This window comes from Amblyomma americanum, chromosome 1, assembly GCF_052857255.1.
Source record: "Amblyomma americanum isolate KBUSLIRL-KWMA chromosome 1, ASM5285725v1, whole genome shotgun sequence".
In the NCBI taxonomy this organism is placed as follows: domain Eukaryota; kingdom Metazoa; phylum Arthropoda; class Arachnida; order Ixodida; family Ixodidae; genus Amblyomma; species Amblyomma americanum.
This window is the reverse complement of record NC_135497.1, coordinates 109,014,118-109,035,244: the sequence shown is the minus strand read 5'-3', so window position 1 is coordinate 109,035,244 and position 21,127 is coordinate 109,014,118. Positions and strand designations below refer to the sequence as shown.

Genomic DNA, 21,127 nt, shown 5'->3' with positions numbered 1-21,127 from the left:
CTTGCAAAACCCTACGCGACTCGAATGCTTTCAGTGCCCGCACCGATGAATAGTCACCGCCGTCTAAATGAGTGCTTCAAAATAACAGTATATCTTTTACCATTTTGCTGTGCGTGTGCACTGTGCCCCAGGAGTGCGCCGATTACAACTGCAGCCCAGCGCTGAGGTTGTTTACATGGGTGTTCGCAAAACGCAAAGTGGGTTTTCCTTATCTTAAATATTAGGTACTCTTGCTCACAAATTGTAATTTACTTATTTACACGCTATGATAACACTGCAATAAGCTTAGATGATGCTATATCGCCTGCTTGGGAAACGCTGCGCGTTCGATACCGGCGCTTCCCGCTAATTGTATATGCTTCCTCTTATGTGTCCAACATTTAATTTTAAATCACTTTAGGTAAAAATATGTTCGGAAATTACTTGAATCATCAAAAACCGCCAGATTTGTTGTCCACAGTCGACGCCGACGGCTGCTGCCGGCTACCGTGCGCACATGCTGCAGACCGGGTCACAATCGGCATTTCCCCCTTATTGTACTCGCGTCCTGCGATGTAAGCAGTCGTAGCTTTGAGGACAGTGTAGTCAAAACTACGCTCGACAGGTATTTGCAGTCGCTAAAACTTGCGAATTCGCTTTCCGCAATCGCCGAACTTCGCACTCACGAATCCTGCGTACTAGCTAGGCCTCGTCACGAAAGGGGCAGGCGGTCCACCGTCGACCGAAATGCAGTAATAATGGAAAAGATCCTCGCTGATTAATAAGAAAGTGTGAAGATATGATATGTAGCCGCTTGTTTCGCTTTTTAGATAGGATAAGGTACATAAACGCAGTGTTTCCTGCCGTCGCTTCACCGGGAGTGAAGCTTTCTTTCCGCCGCACAAGCCCAAGCGACGGCGGCGAGCGACAAGCGCCACCGTCGTGCGGCGTTTTCTGCCCGTGTCGCTTGCCTCGCCGATCGGTTCTATGCACAGGCACCGATTGGAAGCACATCTTCGCTGGTGCACGCACATCGCGTATGTCGCCGCGGCTTCATGAGGACCAATAAGTTTTAAAATTCTCAAGTTTATAGAATGTCATACCAACTAGTCCCCCACCACACTCTTCTGATCGCCACTACGCTGACTCTTAACATTACTACAATACGCGGTCGTTGGTCGTGCTGGCGTCGTTGGTCTAGCGTGAAGGCTGGTTCAGATGCAAGCGACTCAGCGATTGAGCGGCGCGTCTCAGCGAAAATTTCCAACTTGTTGGAACTCCACCGATCATCACAGCGACGACTCGAAACAGGTTTTTCCGCCTCGGCGGCAGGATTCGCTAGCATTTTCGCTTGCATGTGAAACAGGCTTGACAGACCGCGGTGCGTCAGCGACGGCATTTTCATATCGACCAGCCCACCGACCGTCGATCGCCGTCGCATCGGCCTAGTGTGACCGGACTCTACCATTACCGAAGAAAAACTGCGTTACTGTTGTTATCGCTTTTTCGGCACCAGTCACTCATATATGGGGGACGACTGCTACTTCGATCGCCCGCGAAAGAACAGTGGGAAATGAGACCTCGCTGCGCATATTGCAGCAACGAGAGCAGACTACGTTGCTCCATGTATGCCCTAGTGACGTCACGACAGCATTCAATATGGCGGTCCCTGCCGATGGGAGGAGTCTCCCGGTCTCAATTTCGGTCGCATTTTTTTTTAATATACAGCGCGTCCAGGGCAGAAAAATTTCGGATATCGAATAATAAGCTCTTGTATTAGTTACTGAAGCACAGAACTGCAATATGAAGATCGACCATGCCATGGCCCCTTTAAGGTCAAGAATATGGAAGAAGCGCCGGCACACCGTCAGCTCCCGTGCTTTTTCCAGCGCGTCACATATGTCAAGGCGCGTATGAGGCCCAGTTCGTACCGTAGTGAACTCCGTCACAGGCGAATTCTCTCAGAAGCTCACGCTGTTCTTCGTCTTCAAAGTATTCGTCGTCCCGTATTTTTATGAACCTGTCGAGTGGCTTCTCCGGCGGGCAACCACCTTTGGAAAAAAAGGAGAGGTCAATACAAAGACGCATCACGTAACGCTTTTGTTCTGCAGCTCGTGTTTCGAGATAACCATGCAGGGGAACACAAATTTTTTGGGAGGAAAAAAAGCCTCAACCTTCATAATTAGTGGTCTCATGCTTCACTACCGTTGGCCTTATCGTTTGGGAAAACACATGAGTATAGCATCCAGGATATGCTATGGACGCAGCACTCATGTATTCAAACTGCGCCCAAGCGTGCACATTTCAAAGGATCTTCTGTTTCTTTGCAGACAGAGTAGTGAAAAAAGCTTCGCGAGTATATGTGTTGTGCTGCGTCTAAGGCACAATCCGCCTGAAATGCCGCGGCACATACTTTTCTGTCTAGGTTAACTGTGGAAAAGGAGCAAACTTGTTTCGAGGGTTAAAGGTAGTTCAGCGTAAGGATACCCGTGGACACTTAGAAAATGCCTTTTTTGGCCTCTCCTACCGCTGATATATGAAACAGGGTTGGGGCTGAACCGAGGTTTGAGTAATGAGTAGGTGCGGTGTTCGATCTGAACGGTCCGCTTTGAGGCTTACCTTCCGCGCAAACGCAGACATCGGAGTCGTCACACTTATCAGCCTTTAGTAGGGGGCTTGTCTTGTCGGGCGAGTAGAATCGTGTGCAAGAAAAGTCTGCACAGCCAAGAAGTACAGCACTGAGTGTAGATAATTATACTGTACTTTTAAAAACTGCCTCATTTATTGTCTGGCTGCTAGGTGCAACCAAATGGGCGCACGAAAAAGTCGTTGATTTCCTTTATTTGTTTAAGCCTTCCGTATTTAAGGTAATGAGAAATTTACTAGCTGTACTAGTGGACAAAAAAGAGAGCAGTGGGATTGTTTCAGGAAATTACGAGCTAATTTCTCCCTCAGACATGTATTGGAGAAAAACAAAAATAAAACGTTTCAAGCGAGAACGCAAAATACAAACAATGTGCTTTTCATTACGGAGACGATTCTTTGCAGCCTGCACGACGCTTGCTGCATGTCACTAGCATTACGTAATACTCACCAATACTAGTGAGGCGAACTAGAATTCGGAACGTGGTAACAAAGGCTATCAAAGTAGTACAGCGCAACATCCTTTTCTGCTCGGACCCCATCATCGCTCCCTTCTGAATTTAATTCGTCGAGAAAACCCTTTCTCATTCATATAATTCACCTCTGCTATGCCCTGATGCAGCAGTCACCGCTAAATAAAGTCCTAGTGGAAGGTCTTCATATGCATGGTGACACATGGCGTTACATCTGAAGTCTGCAAAAATGCGTACAGCAAATAGGCCGCGTGATATATACGAGAGATTTTTTCAGATCATTGCAACTCCGAGAGAGAAGGCGCCAATGAACTGTTTCAGCGCTCTAAATAATCAGCCAATAAATTAAAGTGTGTGTAGCGGCGCTGGCATCGCCAGCGGCGCTGATGAAGAAGATCTGCCTCGCGCATCAGAGAAGACTCTCAATCTTGGCCGATCCCCCAGTGTGGGTATGTGCCATCATTTGATAGGCTAACAACAACAACAACAACAACATTCAACCAGCCCTGCCAGCCAGCAACGACAACAGCCCGCTCCGCCGGCTCACCAGCCGCCGCGGCTACCGGGACGTCAAATAAATGTGGACTTCCTACCGCATATGGGGACACTGGACGACAGCTCCGACGCACGCAACGCCGCTCCCACCGGCTCTGCGCTCCTGCCCGTCCTGTCCCTCCACTTGGCCTTGCTGCTGCACGCCCCCTGTTCGCACCAGGCTTTCGGCAGCTTTTCATCGCCATGTACACGCCTACCACCGCATCCGGTGAGCTCCTTCAGCCGTATCAGCGCCCCTTCCTTCCTCGGCTGCCCGGCCTGCCCGCTTTTTATGCTAAGGACCCCGTTTTGTGACTGGCGCTGCTGGACTCGCACTTTCACATCCATCATGTGTCCAGCCAGCTGCTGCACTATCAGCACGCCAGCCGCGAACTCCCACCCGGTCTCCTGGCACAGCTGCGGTTGCCGCCTCCCGGTCCCGACATATACGCCGATTTCAAGAAGGGCCTGACGGCGTATTTTAGCTTGGAGCTCCCGCCGGCTCTCTGCGCTCCTGTTCCGGACTCAGAAACTGCGGCGCCACTCGAACCACCACCCCTGGCCGCATTCCCTACCCGAGCTGTTTCGATTTTCGCCCCGACCGCTCCTCCGGCTGCGCCCCTCCAGACACCGGTCTCTCCACTGTCGCCGCCACCGAATGAGCCCCCATCCACGGTTCGGCAAGTGCCACGTGACCACGCGCCAGTCTCTTGCCAACCTTTTCAACCAGCTGCCTCAAACTGCACCCCGACCTCTCTCAAGTTTGCTTCACCGGCCCCTATGGACGGCCATCCACCTGTGATCTCCCATTCCACGGCGCCTCCTGCCCACCCCTGCTTCCAAGCTGTGGCGCCTGCCCTTGGGTCATCACCAGCAGCACCCTCTCTCGTCCCGGGCCCGGACTCTCTTCAAGTCCCACGTGCGCCTGCTCTCTCAAGCCTGATCACAGTGAGCACAACTGTCGTTCCTGTCGCGAGGACCGCATGCACGCCTCCCCAGGGCCTTGTCGCACCTCACGCGCCATCCGCAACGCCTGCCGCACATCCCTGCCCACCTGGCGCCTTTTCCAGTGCCTGTGCCTCCCCGACAGACGAGACAGCCTTAGCAGGTGGTGGGATGCTTGCGATGCATTGCAGCGTGCCCCATCCAACACCTTTTTTGGGCTCGGCCCTACCGTATCCTTCCCATTCCTACAATTACTCCCCGGATTTGCTTCTTGTGCCCCCAGCAACCGGTCCCTACGCCACGGTGAGCTCACTTTTGCAGCCATCCGGTACACCCCGTCGCCCGTTTCGACTACTACCTAACAAGGCAGCACGTTCCTCACGCCGCAGACCTCACGCTCAGTGCCGTCCGCCGTTGCTTCGCCATTTCCCGCGACCGAGGCATCGGCTCCACTTCTATGTCTTCCCCATGCCATATCTTCGTCCGAACCAACTGACCCAGCGCAAAATTGCCCCCCAACCGCCGGCCCCACCCGTAGGCTGTCCGATTGAAGAACGCCTAGCTCGCCTCCCATTCCTCGATGACTTTTCCCGCCTTGTGCTTCCGTCATCCTCATCTTTTGGCTCCCCTCCCCCTTTGCGAGGCAGCCAGGCTCGACCGCCAGAGCTCTTTTTGTTCCGCCCGCCAGCCTTCCCCAGCTCTGACCCGGCCTTCACGAAGCTAACTGTGTCCTGGGCTTGAGAACCTGTACAAACTTTTACATACTGTTTTTTCTCTTTTATCGCGCATCGCGCTAGGGGGGGTGGGGGGGAGCATCTGTAGCGGCGCTGGCATCGCCAGCGGCGCTGATGAAGATGATCTGCCTCGCGCATCAGAGAACACTCTCATTCAACCAGCCCGGCCAGCCAGCAAAGTCAACAGCCCGCTCCGCCGGCTCACCAGCCGCCGCGGCTACCGGGACGTCAAATAAACGTGGTTCACCGACCACATGTGCAAAACAATTTTCAACCTATGCACTGAGAAGGCTTCTATTTGCGGCTCGCAGGCCCACTGAATAAAGTAGAAACTGTTCTTAAATATCCAGGCACTCTATGCTACTTGGTTCAGTGGCTTGGTAACATTGCGGCTCATTTGACGCGGAAGCGGAAACTCTCTGGGCAACGAGCGCAACTGCATGCAACACCCGGACGCGACACCCCACGCTGACGTGCCTGAACAAGGGGCGCGCCCTTAGGTTGCGTCTGCCACCGCTAAGATCGGCGTACACACGTCAGCGTGCGCTGTCTACTCTGGGCGTACTGGTTGCGCTTTTTGAACCGTTGAGCTTCGGTTTTGCGTTTAAAATTATTCAAAATTAATCTAGCCGACCACCTATCATCTTGACTGAAGAGCGCCATGTTTTATGATCAAGAATGGCGGCCTCTCGTCTTCAGCCAGATATTATACCAAACGTATAGCCACGTGCTCAGGCTGAGGGATGTCGTCCTTCGTTTGCGGGCGCGAATTTTGTTCGTTTCATTTTGTTTTGTTTCGGCGTGTCGCAGTTGAGCTTAGGACAAAGTTAATACCAAAAAGCATGAAAAGTAACGTTGTTTAGAGGCCAAATATGGGCTCAAATGACGTCTTAATAAAAGGACCTGTTTACATGCTTTAATGTATAAAATTCTGAAACGTCGAGAATCAGGAGAACAGAAACGTACCTGGTTTGTAGTAAGAGTATGCCTTCACGTAGCTTGACTGCAGTTTACCTGCATTGAATTCTTGTTCGAGAGAGAAATTAACGCAGTGCGTCATGTTTGCAGCAATGAAGGGTACGTAAAAGTCAACATGGCGACTTGTGATAGTATAAAGCTGAATCTTTCTTTCTTTCACGAGCTGCAGGGGAGTGGAAAAAAAGAGAACAGTATATAAGCCGTCAGAAGATAAAAAGGAAGGCAGAACGAACTGAACGTTGATGTGGAATATTTCTTGACTCATAATACCATGTTTACTGGAAAGAATTTCTTGGTTGGAGTGATGTCTGCAGAAGGATAGTAGAACTCTAGTGCTATCTAGATTTGTGCTTACGGCACTTTTGCTAATTGTGATCGCGTAAGGAATAGACTGTAAGCTCCTATTAAGTGGTTATGTATGTGCTTAACCTATCTTAGAAAGCGGGTGTACCGCGAGGTGCATTCCACCGCATAACTTGGCGCACATTGCTTCTCCACCTTGCAACAAATAAAACTTCTGGTAGGATTGCAGGCAGAATGCGTATCTAGCTGTTGGATTTAGAACAAGTTGGTCTTCGTTGGCCTAGATTCAGTCGGTGGCTCGTTAGAACGTAGGCACTGCCTTGTCATAATGTGCTAACATGTTCCCACAAGCTTGTCCCGTCATTCTGCTTCTTGTATGTAGCGGTTTAGGGCGATATTAGACTTTGAGGGCATCATCCCCATCTAGCGTTGCAACTGATTTTGTTATGCTGTTTTCTTCCTGCTTTTAGCACTTCCCAACGTGGCCGCAGACGAATGCCGTCACACTGTGTGACAGTTGAGTTGCTTCTGCCTTTTTATTTTTATATTTTTTGCTAGGAAATCTTTGTCTCTTAATAGAGCAGGATAACCGTTTTCTTTAGTTATTGATTAGAGATCTGCACTGGAAAAAAAAGGAGAACATAACACCAAAAGAAATTAAACACAGTAACATACACGTTAGGAAAAATGATGTCTTGATGAAGCCTCTGCTTACACGCACGAACGCAGGTACTACAGCAGAACCTCTGCGTAGTAAGCCACCATATGGCTATGTGAAGATGGGCAGAAGAACCAGGGCTCTTAGCGGGTTCTTCTTTGTGCTTGTTGTCTTCGCTACAGTTAGGTAACAGATATAGCAAACCAAATTGGAGGGGGTACTTAATCTCTGCCTTAAGGGGATGACACGATAGAGTAGTGGGTTAATTCCCATATATGCAGAAGGTCATTCTCTACATTCATAGTCCTCATATCCCTCCTGGCGTAGTGGTGCAGAGACGAAGCGACGCATCACTGCCCTGCGATATCAGGTGCTCACAGGGATGGGCCTCGTGCGGCGCAAGTTGCTCTTCCCGAGCGAAAAATGGTTCATTTAACTGCCGCCTGCCACGGTGGGCAGTTTGCTGCCTATCCGGTGGGCAGGCTGTGATGACGCCGAAAGGTCACGTGACCTAGGTGGCCCACCTGCATCCTAGGTTGTTCTCTGGGGACCACCTCCCACATCTATGCTCGTGATTTTTCGCTCATATCGCTGACGCCGACAACGCCAACACCGGATTTCCTGGTTAACGGGGCCTTAAACGCTATCGCGTTGAAATACACCATTTTCTCTAGCCTGCTATATCTCTCAAAGCTCGGAACCGCCAACATTTGGAGGTCGCCTGTGGCATAGCGGCCTGCTGGGATGCCGTTTCTCATCAGACAAGCGCTCCTTGCATGTCGAAGGCTGGCGTTTTTGCAAGGAAGATGGAAGCTGCCCACGAGACTAACGCTGCAAGAGCTACTGAAGTACGCAAATAGGTTTCTGAAAGCCTGCATGCCTATGCCATTTTGAAGAACTTTTGGAATATGACCCCTAACGTGTGGCGTGTTCCACGAGGCACTTCTGTTCGACAAATTAGCGATGACAAAGTGACGATGGCTCCGATTAAATCTGAAGTTGTCTCGGCCCTCGACGTCATTCGGGCCGCACTTCTGAAGCAAGTGTGAACTCTCCTCGCAATGCGCGGGCAGCGGCTATGTATTTCTGAGGAACGCCGCACCAAGAGAAATTGCTCTAAAACGAGCCTCTTTCTCTCGTTCCATTTGCGATTGGGGCATCAGTTTATACTACTTCGTACTGCGAGTTCGTGCACTGCGCAAAAGTGTTTTCTGGCTGGTAGACCGGGTTCAATGAAAAAAGAGCGATGAATAAAACGGAAAGCAACTATAGCGTGCAATGACCATATAGATGACCAGGTGCCGTAATCTGCGACATTTTTCTTTTCTCTATTCAATCCTTCACATCTTAGTCATTGGTAAGCATCGCCTTTGATACTCGAGGTAGCAAACGACAGCTGACGTCACAGGCGGTCGCTTGCAATCTGAGAGGAACGGAAGAGTGGAAAGGAAAGGTAAATATCCTTTTCTCCCGATTCAAAGTTTCGGTTCTTTATCCGACCGCGGCGGCTGCGTTTTTATGGAGGAAAAACGCTAAGGCGCCCGTGTGCTGTGCGATGTCAGTGCACGCTAAAGATCCCCAGGTGGTCGAAATTATTCCGGAGCCCTCCACTACGGCACCTCATTCTTCCTTTCTTCTTTCACTCCCTTCCTTATCCCTTCCCTTACGGCGCGGTTCAGGTGTCCAACGATATATGAGACAGATACTGCGCCATTTCCTTTCCCCCCAAAAAACCAATTATTATTATTATTATTCTTTATCACTGGTAGGCGCCGCCTGTGACGTCAGGGGTGATGGCTAGCGCGTCGTGCCATTCGCTACCTCCGGTGTCAAAGGCAGTGCTCAGCAATGACAGAGATGTGAAAGAATGCATCGAGAAAATGTCATTGCAGACTGCAGTCCTAGGTTTGTTTTTTGAGCGGAGCGATGTACCAGGTTCATTTAGTTTTGGCTTGTGGGACTTAACGTCCCCAAGCGATTCAGGCTATGAGGGACGCCGTAGTGGAGGGCTCCGGATAATTTCGACCACCTGGGGTTCTTTGATGTGCACTGACATCGCACAGAACTCGGGCCTCTAGAATTTCGCCTCCATCGAAACGCGACCGCCGCGGCCCGGGATCGAACCCGCGTCTTTAGAGTCAGCAGCCAGCACCATAACCCCTGAGCCACTGCGGAGGCGTGCAAAGCTATCATGTGCACTCAGTGATTCCCCGATGGTGAAATGAGGGTAAGTCCTAGAACACTGTAGTTTTGTTGGTGTGTGACAGTCGCTCAGGATACGTAGGCATTCATAGGATCAGGAGAATACAACAGTGGGAAAAAAAAGTCTAGTAAAGTTAAAAGAAAGCCAAAACAGACAACGCGTACCTCATCCAACTCGGTAGCATTGGGCTTGAATCCAGTCAGAAGACCGACTTCCAACATGACCATGCCATCTGGAGCATGCTCGACTGGCCTGCATACGTAGACAAACGTGTATTAACATTCTGCATAGCTTCAAACAAATTTGAGTGTTTCTCTACCGACTGCAGAGATAGCAATATATTTGAAAATGTGGAAAGGCTCGTCCGTATGGGAGAAGGTCACCGCTCAGGTTTAGTCTGTAGGCATGAGTCATTTTCTTTGGATGAATTACTACCTTGCCCAATTTAATCCAAGTATTGGGGAAATTTCAACCTCAAGTGCTAATACTCTTTACAGTGTTCTAGCTTGCAATTTACTGAGATGGATGAAGGTAAGGGCGAAAATTTTCTCATGTGTTGGAGCCGAGGAACAGTGAAAATGGGCAAGCAGTAAAAAACAAAACAAAGAACAACACTTTATGCATCGGCGTAAAAGGCCACGAAAAGTTTTTTTTTATACTCCCCCCCCCCCCCCCTGTAACATGAACAGTGGCCATACATAGTGTTTCAAATTACGAGGACCAATATTACAAAAAAAGAAAGGTGTATATTTGCACGGCAGCAAAACCACTCTCATCATTATCAGCGGCATTACGCACGGCGGGGTGTTCTTATTTGTTCATTCGCAAGTAAGTAGCGTCGATTAAATTCCCAATCCCGCGAGGCAGCCCAGTGGTTTGAATGAACGGTCCCCAAAATGCATAGATCCCCGGCGGCTAAGCTGCATGCATTGGGAGACATGCTTGAGACTGGCACGGTGCTAACACGTGTCGTTACCATGACAACCGTTCCACTGTACCTCAGCCGCGTGGGCGATTCTCTTTTCTCCTCTTGCGGTCGCTTGCTCTCGCACGCTGTTAAGCAGGTGGCTTCAGGTGTATTTCAGTGGTGGCACGGAAGTTGCGGTGCCAACCCACCAACAAATCAAGGTGGAATGTTAATGATTTTGGCTCCCATGGTAACGGCGCTGTGGCACCTTGCAGTTTAGATATTACTGCAAATGATTAATTTGGTCGGGGTTATGTATATTCTGAAGAACTCTGGAAGAGAGGCAGACTTTTTCTTGCATTCTGTTCGGGACATGCCTCGGGGTTTATAGCGTTGAAACAGGTCTGATGAGGCTGTTTTTGGCAAAAATATGTTACACCAGCATATCGGCGATGTTCTTAGGCAGGGCCGAACGAACGCGAAATCGCAGCTCTTTGCACGTGCTAATTACTGCTGCAGCGTACAGATACTGCAGTGTGCTGGGTGTCATTTGGTAACAACGGTGCTAGCACCTGTGCACAGGCGGTGCTGAATTCAGGCGCTCATGCCATAAACTGCCTTAGCCTAATGCGCAGCCATCAGGAAGATGCTCCTGTAATAATGAAATACTTGCGGGAATTGTATGACTAGACGTTTTTCTTACTGGCGCTGAACTGCTTTCTCTAAAAATTGCAGTTTACATCTGAAGACGAGAACGCTAGGTCTAGCTTTTGACTAACCGTTAATGCAGCAAGTGAACTGAGGCGCTATGCTGCGTTGTTCGTGCTAGTTTCATTTTTTTTCTTTGCGCGACTGACGTGCGGAATGACCCGATGCAGTTACGATTTATATACAGTTTTGTTTTTTTTTGTGATTTTATTTACTATTTACTGATAATTCTGGTGCATAACCGGAGCATAAAAGCTTAAGTCCCTGATTCTCTTTTCTTCGCATTACGACTGAAAATCGTGCTCAAAGTGACGTACTGTCAGTTGAGCTCTTATTCAATTTATTCTGGAACACGTGAAGTTAACTGGTGTCTCAGTAGTGCATAATGCACTGCAATGCACTTATCTACTATATACTATGAAAATATGTGTTTTGCTGCGCTACGTTATCTTGAGTACTCGGAAAATGTATGCGACGTTCATTTAGAAACAAAAAAAAAGTGCTGTTAACATGTAGGTGCCCCTAAGATGTCCGGATTCAGGATCAGAATGTGGCTGTTCGTGGATGACTCGAAAATTGATTCTGAGGGAAGCAAATGGCTCAGTAACTGTCTCACGTATCTCGGTGACACCCGAACCGTGCCGTAAGGGAAGAGATAAAGGAGGGAGCGAAAGAAGAAAGGAAGAAAGAGGTGCCGTAGTGGAGGGCTCCGGAATAATTTCGACCACCTGGCGATCTTTAACGTGCACTGACATCTCACAGCACACGGGCATCTTTTTTGCGATTCGCCTCCATCGAAAGCGGTCGCCGTGGTTGGGTCCGAACCCGGGTGCTCCGGCTCAGTAGCCGAGCGCTCTAACCTCTGAGGCACCGCGGCGGGTCACAATAGCGGATTCCGCCATTTATCATCGCATATTGAGTCACATTGTCAAATTGCGTGTTTCGCGAGTAAGGGTGGTGTGTGCTTAAGTATCGGCAGTACCATCAACATTTAAGAATTGGTTCGAGGAAGCACAGTGATAATTCGTTTGAATTGTTGATGCGACATTGTTTATACGTATAGAGGGTGCAAATATAGTGAGATTGGCCGCAGGGTGTCAAGCAAAGCCATATCAGATGACTAGTACACTCCTTATCACTCACACAATGCTTGAATTGGAAATGCAGTCGATGAGAAACAACAACAATAATAATAACAAAAATGGGAACTCAGTGCAGCAAGGCGCTGATTTGTTTTTGATGAGAGCTGAGTATACTTGTATTTTTTTTTTGCGAAGCACGCTGTAAAATGAAATGCGCAAGGCGAATGTCACGTAACCGCATGCTGAAAAATATTTTTGGCGTATGTGTAACAATTCAACACGGGTTCTTACCTTGCACAGGCCTCCATGCGGTAGTTTGGCTTCAGGTCAGATGGTGGACGTGAGGAGGTTTTTTCGACACCTGAGAACGGAACCAGCTCTCGTGAGAACACACGCAGCCGAAACGATTCAGCAACAACTGCTGTCGGGAGCCCGACAATACACACGCACGCACACACACACACAAACACACTATGCATCAAAACTTGAATTCTGCAGTGCTCTTTAATTTTGCACCCATAAGCGACCACACTAGCAGCAAAGCAACGGGGTTGTAGGTAGTGGCCAAAACTTACTCTATTTCTGATATTTGGGGGTTTACCCGCAGCAGTGGCTTAGTGGTTATAGCGTTCGGCTGCTGAACCCAGGGCGCGAGGTCGAATCCCGGCTCCAGCGGTCGGCTTCGCACGTTAAAGTTACTTTACCTTACCTTACCATTTTTATACCATGAAGCAATGTTTACTGCTGACCTTGATAAAAGCGACAGGAAGAAGCGTAGAAGTTTTTTCATTTCTTTTTCTTGAGAGCCGAATAAGAGTCCCACAAGCTAATCTTCGTTGGTAGTTTGTCCCTTTTCCATTCTGTGGTATAAGCAGCTCAGAAGGAGCAGTAAACGCAGAGCATGCGATTCAAAGTCCATGGGGGGTCGTGTCAGAAGATGCCTTCATAAGCAGCAGCTAAAGTGGGCAAGTTTAGCGAAGGGTGCACTGCTGCGTATTAGTCGCGGAATAATCGAAAGCAAAAGCAAACAACGCATCAGTAAGTAGGAAAAAACCGTAGAACTGAAAAGTATTGCAAACAGTAGGCGTTGCGAGAGTTACCTCCCCGGACATTGGCGGGAGTGACGAGGCTCAGTATATTTTTACCGGGACACGTATTTTGTATAGTTCGCCCTTCATGTGTTACGTTAAAACAACGGCCAGTTTTGGTTCCACAATGTTTTGCTTTCTTTTACTCTTTATAGAAGATTCACGCAAACTGGTCAGGCTGTAGTACTACCTTTTGGTAAGACGGGAAGCCTCCTATTCACGTATACTGTTATGATTCTAGCATACCCGCACTGGCAATGCGCGCCCACCTGCCCAGCAATTCTTTGCTGCTATACAATGTTATAATCTGGTGCCTTTAGTAAAGGATCCTGCGTAAACCCATAGAACCCCACCTTTTGTGACGAATTAGACAAAAACTGTTAGATTTATGTCCGCTCAGAAATACACGATTTACTGTGGCTGCCCCAATTCACTCTGTGTAATGCATGGGAGGCATGCACCTGTTTTTAGAGTCGTCTACTTCTGCTGTTTGCGGCGGTTATCAACAGTTTCATTGCCACCCTTTTTCATTCGGTCCGGTGTCTTCAGGGCTGGGAGACACTCTTCGGTTTAAGCGTTTGCGGGAAGAGCCTTTTTATACTACGGGAGCAAATTTACGGCGCTTCCTTGTTCGATCTAACCGAGTGGTGTGGTCACGGTTGTTCGTTGTATCTGAGACGGAGTGCCATTGCCTTTATTCACTATCTGTCGGCAGTCCCGCCTTCGTTCGTAATAAACGAGGTTATGCGGTCCTTATTAGTGCGCTTGACTCCACTGCACTCTGAAGGCCTCGCAAGCGAAGCCCCATAATGACTGAAACGTCTTTTTGGAATTGCCACGATGCCGTATGCAGCCTTCCAGGCTTACATGGCCGCGGGGTGGTGCTGCACACGGATGGCTTCCAGTGGTTTGCCATTCTCAAAGAATGTGGCCTACTGAAGCACTACTGCGTCCAGTGTGTGTGCAGCTTATTCCACAGGTAGCACGGCAGGCAGCCATCACAGCAGTAGTTTGTTGTCCGGTGTACTTGTAGGCATTTTTACACTGCCTATGATCAAGCCACATGTTTGGCGACATCTTCATGCCTCAGAGGGCGCTCTGAGAGCGGGCTGGCTGCTAAGCGCATGCTTCCAAAGGGAGCACCAGGTGACCCTCTGACTGAGCACGTTATGACTTCTGAACTTGTCCAGAGATTATCCGATACACTAAGGACAAGCAACACAGGCGACAAATGCGAGAACCGCGGAGGGTTTTTGGCTCTTCTCTACTCGAAGAACGTGCGTGGTCAGCGCGACATCTTTCCAAAAGCTGTTTAATTGCATATCCGCTAAAAAAAAAAACCGCCACCGTCTGGAAGACGTTGCAGTAACGAGCGTTAGCTTTATTGACCATGCGTAAAACGAGAGTCTTTCCGCATCCAGCGGGACCAGTGAAGAAAACCCTGAGTGGTTAGGACAAGTGACAACTTTTCCACCTAGCGGAGCGATCGGCGCCTAGCGCCATCTATCAGAGAAATTACGATGCACGTCTACCCGTTGTCGATTTGAGCCCCCTCGATATACGTCCCAAAAGGAATTCGCTTCGTTTGGGGGGTGAAGTTTGGCTTATAATTCGGCTTGCGGTGCGATATGGTAACGCTTCAATTAGTAATTACATGTATCCAATGTTTACTATCATTTAATTATGGTTTTATTTCTATACCACAACCTATAGGGTTTTATTTGCGTACCAAATTTGGTGCACAACTGTCACAATGGGTGCCCCTTGTTTGAGTATATATAGCGGAACGAATGTATACATTGTAGATGGCGCTACAAGTCTCAATTCGTGATGTGCTGTTTTCTAGTTGCTGCCCCAGATGGCGCTATGATCTCAGGGTGGTAGCACACCCCACGAAATCTCGAAACGTGATGAGTAAGAGCTAACTCTCTTAAAAGAGAAAAGGGAAGATGATTTTTATTGATACTTACTTCGAGAAACTCGTGTGAGTATGAGTTCTATGTCCGGTTTCGTTTCCACAAAGTTTGCTGTGATGTTAAACTGCAATCAGAAAGCAGAATAACATGAGCTGGTTTCTCCGTTTTCTATTAAGGTAGTTTTATTTATATGACGCTCGGAAAAGGGAGACAGACAATAGGCCGGCACATAATTACGGACCATTTTTATTCCGATGGCTTCTGAGTGCACGCGTCGCTAACGCCGCTATAAAGATTCTTTCAAGGGCGAAAGTTTGCACGTATAAACAGTCTCGAGTCCCACGCGAGTAAGACTAGCACAGGGGCCACTTGGTTGATCATGGTGGAAGGTACGCGTTACTTAGGAGGCAAGACACAAACGGATAAATCGACTCACATGCGTCCCTTTGTGTCCTGCCTCCTAAGTAACGCTTGCATTCCGCCACAGGCGAGTCATCCAGCCTTCTTTCTGGTTCGCTGGCAGCACCACTACGGGACCCTACCTTGCCTGTCACGTACCGGTATATAAAATGGACGTTGTCCCTCACGAAGGGGACCACGAAAAATGTCATTTGAAGACAAGACGACTGGTCGAAACAAAACGAAATACTGTGCACATGCCCTCCCTGCGCGCACACTGAGAAACCGGAGGCTCTCGAGACGTGCTGAAAGCGCACTAATTGGGCATCCAAACGCACACGGGATCTGCGCTCTGAGAATCAAAGGAGGCACATCCAGCAGGCTCACGCCGGCTGTTCTCCCATAAATGCTCTGGCTTAGAAGGCTGTTTTACAGCGACAGCTGTCAAGGATGCGCTTCTGGGTTCTGCGGCGGTGGCCCAATGCCGCGACACGCTGATTGGTCACCATGCAGTAACAGCTCTCATGACATCACTGCAACGCGTCACGGTGCGTGGATAGAACACATTGACGTCAGTAGTAACAGCATAGCGACGTCACATGCTCTGTACCAGAGAGGAGGACAAATATCAGTGAATAAAGAATATTATCCTCACGTGCACCCACGAACCGATGTCGCTTAATTTCACGTTACACAGTGTTAACCGTTTTGTGAGTTTTTTTTTAGTTTTAAATGTAACAAAGATTGCGAAGCAGCACGAATTCCGCACTCAGGAACGAAATATTTTTCGATTGCATCAAACTTTAAGAGACATGAGGGAGATAATGCCTATAAAGAAAACTATTTCGTCATAAAAAAGTAAGCTTCTCACTCATTCTTGGGGAGTAATCCTGAACTGCATGCTAATAAGGCACTCCCTTTCATATTGTTTAGACGTATGCCCGAACGAAGAGCATTGACTACGTCATAAGCACTTGTGTACACGAGTGACGACACGTACACCATGTACAGAACGGGCAATACTACCGGGAACGTGCTGCCGCTTGGGCAGACTTTTATGTTCCCGATTATATCCGTATGGCTGCTGTTTTACATCACGTGTCGATCCTCTTGTGGCACGTGAGCTACTGACGTAATGAGAGCTGCCTGAATTCTCTCCAGCGGCATTCACGGTAGCGAATTCTACCTAAAGAAACAAGTATTCGGAGCTATTGACAAACTCGCCATTTGGTTGCGAACCCCCGTGGTGGCTCAGTGGTTTGAGCGCTCGACTGCCAGGCCCGAGGACCCGGGTTCGACACCGGCCGCGTTTCGATGGAGGCGAAACGCAAGGCGCCCGTGTACTGTACGATGTCAGCGCACGTTAAAGAGCCCTCGACTGCGCCGTCCCTCACGCCCATCTCGCTTTGGGACGTTAAACCTCATATACCGGGTTTCCCAGCTAACTTGAGCCAAGGGTTAAAGAATAAATTATTAGAGACAGGCGAGTGAAACCAGTTGCATATTGGTGATAGCCATCTCGCGCACCACAGGCAATTTTTTTTTGTTTCGCAATGAACAGTTTAACTAAGGATAATGATATAAATTAATAAATATTGACTTTAGAAAACAAATTGCATTTGGAGAGTTGTCGAGCACCTTCAGAAACCCCCACTCCATCATTTACGATAAGGAAACCCTCACGTGTGTCTTTTTTTCCCAGCTCCAAAGAAAGCCCGCGAAATACAAACCGTGTCACTAAAGCAGTTGCGCGCCTAGATCGTGCTGCTCTCGAATGTGGTTTGCGCAAACGAAATCACCTGCAGTCTTGACTCGACGGCCCCGCAGTAGCTGCCGCAGACGAGAAACCACCGCCAACATGTCGGCCTGCCGCTGCCGCGGGGCCGTCGAGTCAAGGCTGCAGGTGATTTCGTTTGCTCAAACCACATTCGAGAGCAGCACGATAGTGGCGCGCAACAGCGTTAGTCACGTGGTGTATTTTGTATTTCGCGGGCTTTCTTTGGAGCTGGGAAAAAAAGACACACGTGAGGGTTTCCTTATCGTAAATGATGGAATGGGGGTTTCTGAAGGTGCTCGACAACTCTCCAAATGCAATTTGTTGTCTAAAGTCAATATTTATTAATCTAGGTAATTAAACTTCATTAAACTATTAAATATTTGTGAAACGAAAAATTGCTTGTAGTGCGCAAGATGGCTGTCACCAATATGCAACTGCTTTCACTCGCCTGTCTCTAATAATTTATTTTTTAAATCTTGGCTCAAGTTAGCTGGGACACCCGGTATGCCATATACCAATCGGTACTCCATTTTCAGGGTTTGTATTCTTCCGCGTAGTTGGTATTAATTACTGCAAGTGGAGACTTGCGATCAAGGCGGAAAGCTGGGCTAGTTGGTGTTTCATCATGAATTAAAAGACTAGCGCATATAACAGAGACACAGACAAAGAAGTAGACAGGACGAGCGCTAAACATCAACTGAGTTGTTTACTGAACATAAAGGAACATATAAGCAATTCGGTGGTGCATGCGCACACTGGGTTAACAATACATAGACAATCTAATCAAGGTGTGGCAAACTGTTCTTTAGGTACATTTTTTCTTTTTTGGTCAAGGTAAGTGAACTAGTGCTTACACAGTTATCACCTTCTCTGTCAATGTGATAGGCCTCACAAATCTCGCGACCTAACTTTGTGCCTCCCCTACCAAGCACACACGTGGCACCAAACGCCGGCACGCACCCGCACCGCTTACAATGATTGGCCAAATGACCGCCCCCCGCCAATGAATCTACCAGCGTGCTGTGCTCTCGTAGCCGCTCGTTCAGGCACCGTCCAGACTGCCCCACGTAGCATCTACCGCAGGAGAGGGGTATGCGGTATACGATGCCAGTAGTGCAAGGCACAAACTTGCATACGTGTTTTGTGGTGCAGACCGGTTTCCTTTCTTCGTTGACCGCTTTGCACATGCGCACCAGCTTTTCGGGGGCAGTGAACATCACGTCCACACCGCACCTCTCTCCAACTTTCTTCAGCCGGTGCGATAGCTGGTGCACGTACGGAATAGCGGTACGCCTCAGCCTCCTGCAGCTAGTTTCCGCTGCCACGCCAGGGCGGCCACCTGCCCTGATTTCTTTCAGGAGGCACTGCGCTACAGCCGTCACGGTATCCATAGGAAAACCGGCGTTCTGCAACCGGTGCACTTGCGTCTGCAAACTGATCTCAATTTTATGCTGGCAAGACTTCTCGAGAGCACCACGCAGGCAATTTTTTGCAATGCCCCGTTTTACCAATTTCGAATGAGCCGAATTGTACGCTAAAATTTCCTTTTTTGTGCGTGGCTGGTACGACCAGCAGATGTGCCCCGTGCCAAAGAACAAACAAATCTCGAGGAATTGGAGACACCCGTTGATCGGAACTTCATGCGTGAATCTCAGCTTGACAGAACATTCACCGAAAATATCTAAAACACTTTTTACAACCTGTGGTTTGTCACTCTCGTTCTCAACATTCACAAACACAATAAAATCATCCACATATCTAAAACACCTCACTACACCTTTTTCCCTTTTCATGCACGCTGCAACGCGTTTGTCAAATTGACCTAAAAATATTTCGCTAAGTATTGGAGCTATGCATGAGCCTATGCATATGCCGTCTTTTTGCACGAACAACTTGTCGTTAAAACAAATAAAGGTGGATGAGAGGTAACACTTAACTAACGATACAAAGTCATTTACAGAAACCCCGCTGCTATTTTGGAACTTAACAGCCCCCCAGCTTTCAATTCGCTCTTTTACTGCGTCTAGTAACTCTATTTGGGGAATGGAATAAAAGAGCTCCTCAATATCTACTGAAAAGGCGAAATTAGCTCCTGAAGCACCACCTTGCTCACCCAAAAATTCAATTACATCCTTTGAGTTGCTCACACGAAAAGGGTCATCTACATCTAGCTGGCTAAGGTGCTTTTGAAGGTATTTTGATACCAGGCCTTGCGATCAAGGTTAAATACGTCTGCTTGTACTCTCCCCTTCTGTCTTTTCACAATCGGTGCATGTGTTTAAATATTTTAGGTGTGATAATTTTTTTTCTTTCCTCAATGGGAAGAAAACGTACCTTGCAAAGCTCACCGTCAAGAACTTTAGCGTCGTATGTGTAGTTAAAGTACAGGATGCCGGTACCGGACCCTTTGACTCTGACGAAGATTTTCTCTCCCGGTCGATCAATCTAAAAATAAAAGAGTACCAGTTGGCGTGGAAGCATTTCAAAAAAATTAGGACAATTCGGCACAACGCACTGATTTCGTCTTGGGCTCACGTTTGGCTCCTTGCACTTGGGCAAAACCTATGAAAATAAAAAGCAAGCAAGCTAGTCCGGGAATTGACGTGCTGTCTTCAAAATCAATCCGCCGGTAACGCTTTTGTGTGCAGCATCACAGTGCAAGACATGCGTACGTTTTTGTGCGAGGCATGGCACTCTGCAATGCGGCTGCTTGGAGGCAGGCCGTAGGCTCTTGTCTAATCAGATTTATCTGTCTGGGACAGCAAAACCGAAATCGGCGGGAAAAGAGCACGTGACGCGTACTCCGGCGAGTGACGTATTGTTGCGTGCAGTCTTCGACAAGCCAGTCACGGTTTGCCGTGCCCGGAAAGCCAGAAATCCTTGCGCTGCAGCACTGACGAGAATCGCATTTACCAGTCTCTAAAACTTATGTGGCTGCAATTCATGGGAGTAACAAACTTCGAATTCCAATGTGGCACCTAACTGTAATAGTTTAAAATATACTATAGTTTAGTATATGCCAGCCTAATACTTAACACTGGAATATTTAGTGGTGTGCGTCACCGGTGGCACTACTATGCCGAAGAAAATGTCCTTAACAACAATAAAAAAAACTTAGTTTTAAATATTTCAAGCGTTCTTTGCTCAAAGGGCCTATGTAAGGTAGCTGCACACTGTCAGCGATGAATAGGACTGCGCGTGCTCATGCTACTTGCCTCGATCTTATTCAGGATGGTGGCGTTATCTCGCTTGATCCTAATATTCTTCTTGAAAATTTTGCTGTTGCTCAAGGTGACCTCGCATGCCAAGTCGAGGTTGTTTTCTTTGGCGTATGCGGCAAACTTGGTGAGCGCTTGCAACACCATCACAGTGTCCTGAGCAAAGAAAGATGAATATTAATACATTGTCTGAAGAACAAATCTTGCCTTTTAGCGCATGTATACACTCAAGCGAAATGATTTTTCATGACTTAAGTGCGACACTTGGTAGAACAGGCCAGGAAGAGACACTGTCAAGCAGCGCTGCTCTCTGAGGACCACTTCATTCCTTAATTGTCTGTAGTGTACGGGCTCGGGTTTGAATCAGTGCTCAGAGGCGGGTTTACCTGCGTAGATTGAACAGACCCAGTGGGGCCGGTCCTTTTGCTCAGCCAACGCTGAAAACTTCTTATGATCTCGCTTTGTGCGTTCTCCCTGATGAGCGCCATGAGTGCATATGCGGTTGCTTGTGCAGACAGCAGTTCGCTGCTCGCCGGAACGTGTCGGTCGTCTGTGACTACGGCAGAAACAGGACAGAAACAA

General features: G+C 48.4%; 1 protein-coding gene across 2 annotated transcripts in view; it reads right to left on the bottom strand.

Annotated features, from left to right (window-relative positions):
* LOC144113433 (A.superbus venom factor 1-like) overlaps positions 1-21,127 on the bottom strand; it is a 119,187-nt gene that overhangs the window by 8,812 nt on the left and 89,248 nt on the right. For both annotated transcript variants that reach the window (XM_077646504.1, XM_077646505.1), the window contains 9 exons: positions 20,932-21,101; positions 20,543-20,701; positions 19,662-19,772; positions 15,206-15,275; positions 12,439-12,508; positions 9,615-9,702; positions 6,275-6,449; positions 2,599-2,694; positions 1,911-2,030 (listed from right to left, as the gene is read on the bottom strand). In XM_077646504.1, the coding sequence (XP_077502630.1) occupies positions 1,911-2,030; positions 2,599-2,694; positions 6,275-6,449; positions 9,615-9,702; positions 12,439-12,508; positions 15,206-15,275; positions 19,662-19,772; positions 20,543-20,701; positions 20,932-21,101 (1,059 nt within the window). The remainder of the gene's footprint in view (positions 1-1,910; positions 2,031-2,598; positions 2,695-6,274; positions 6,450-9,614; positions 9,703-12,438; positions 12,509-15,205; positions 15,276-19,661; positions 19,773-20,542; positions 20,702-20,931; positions 21,102-21,127) is intronic.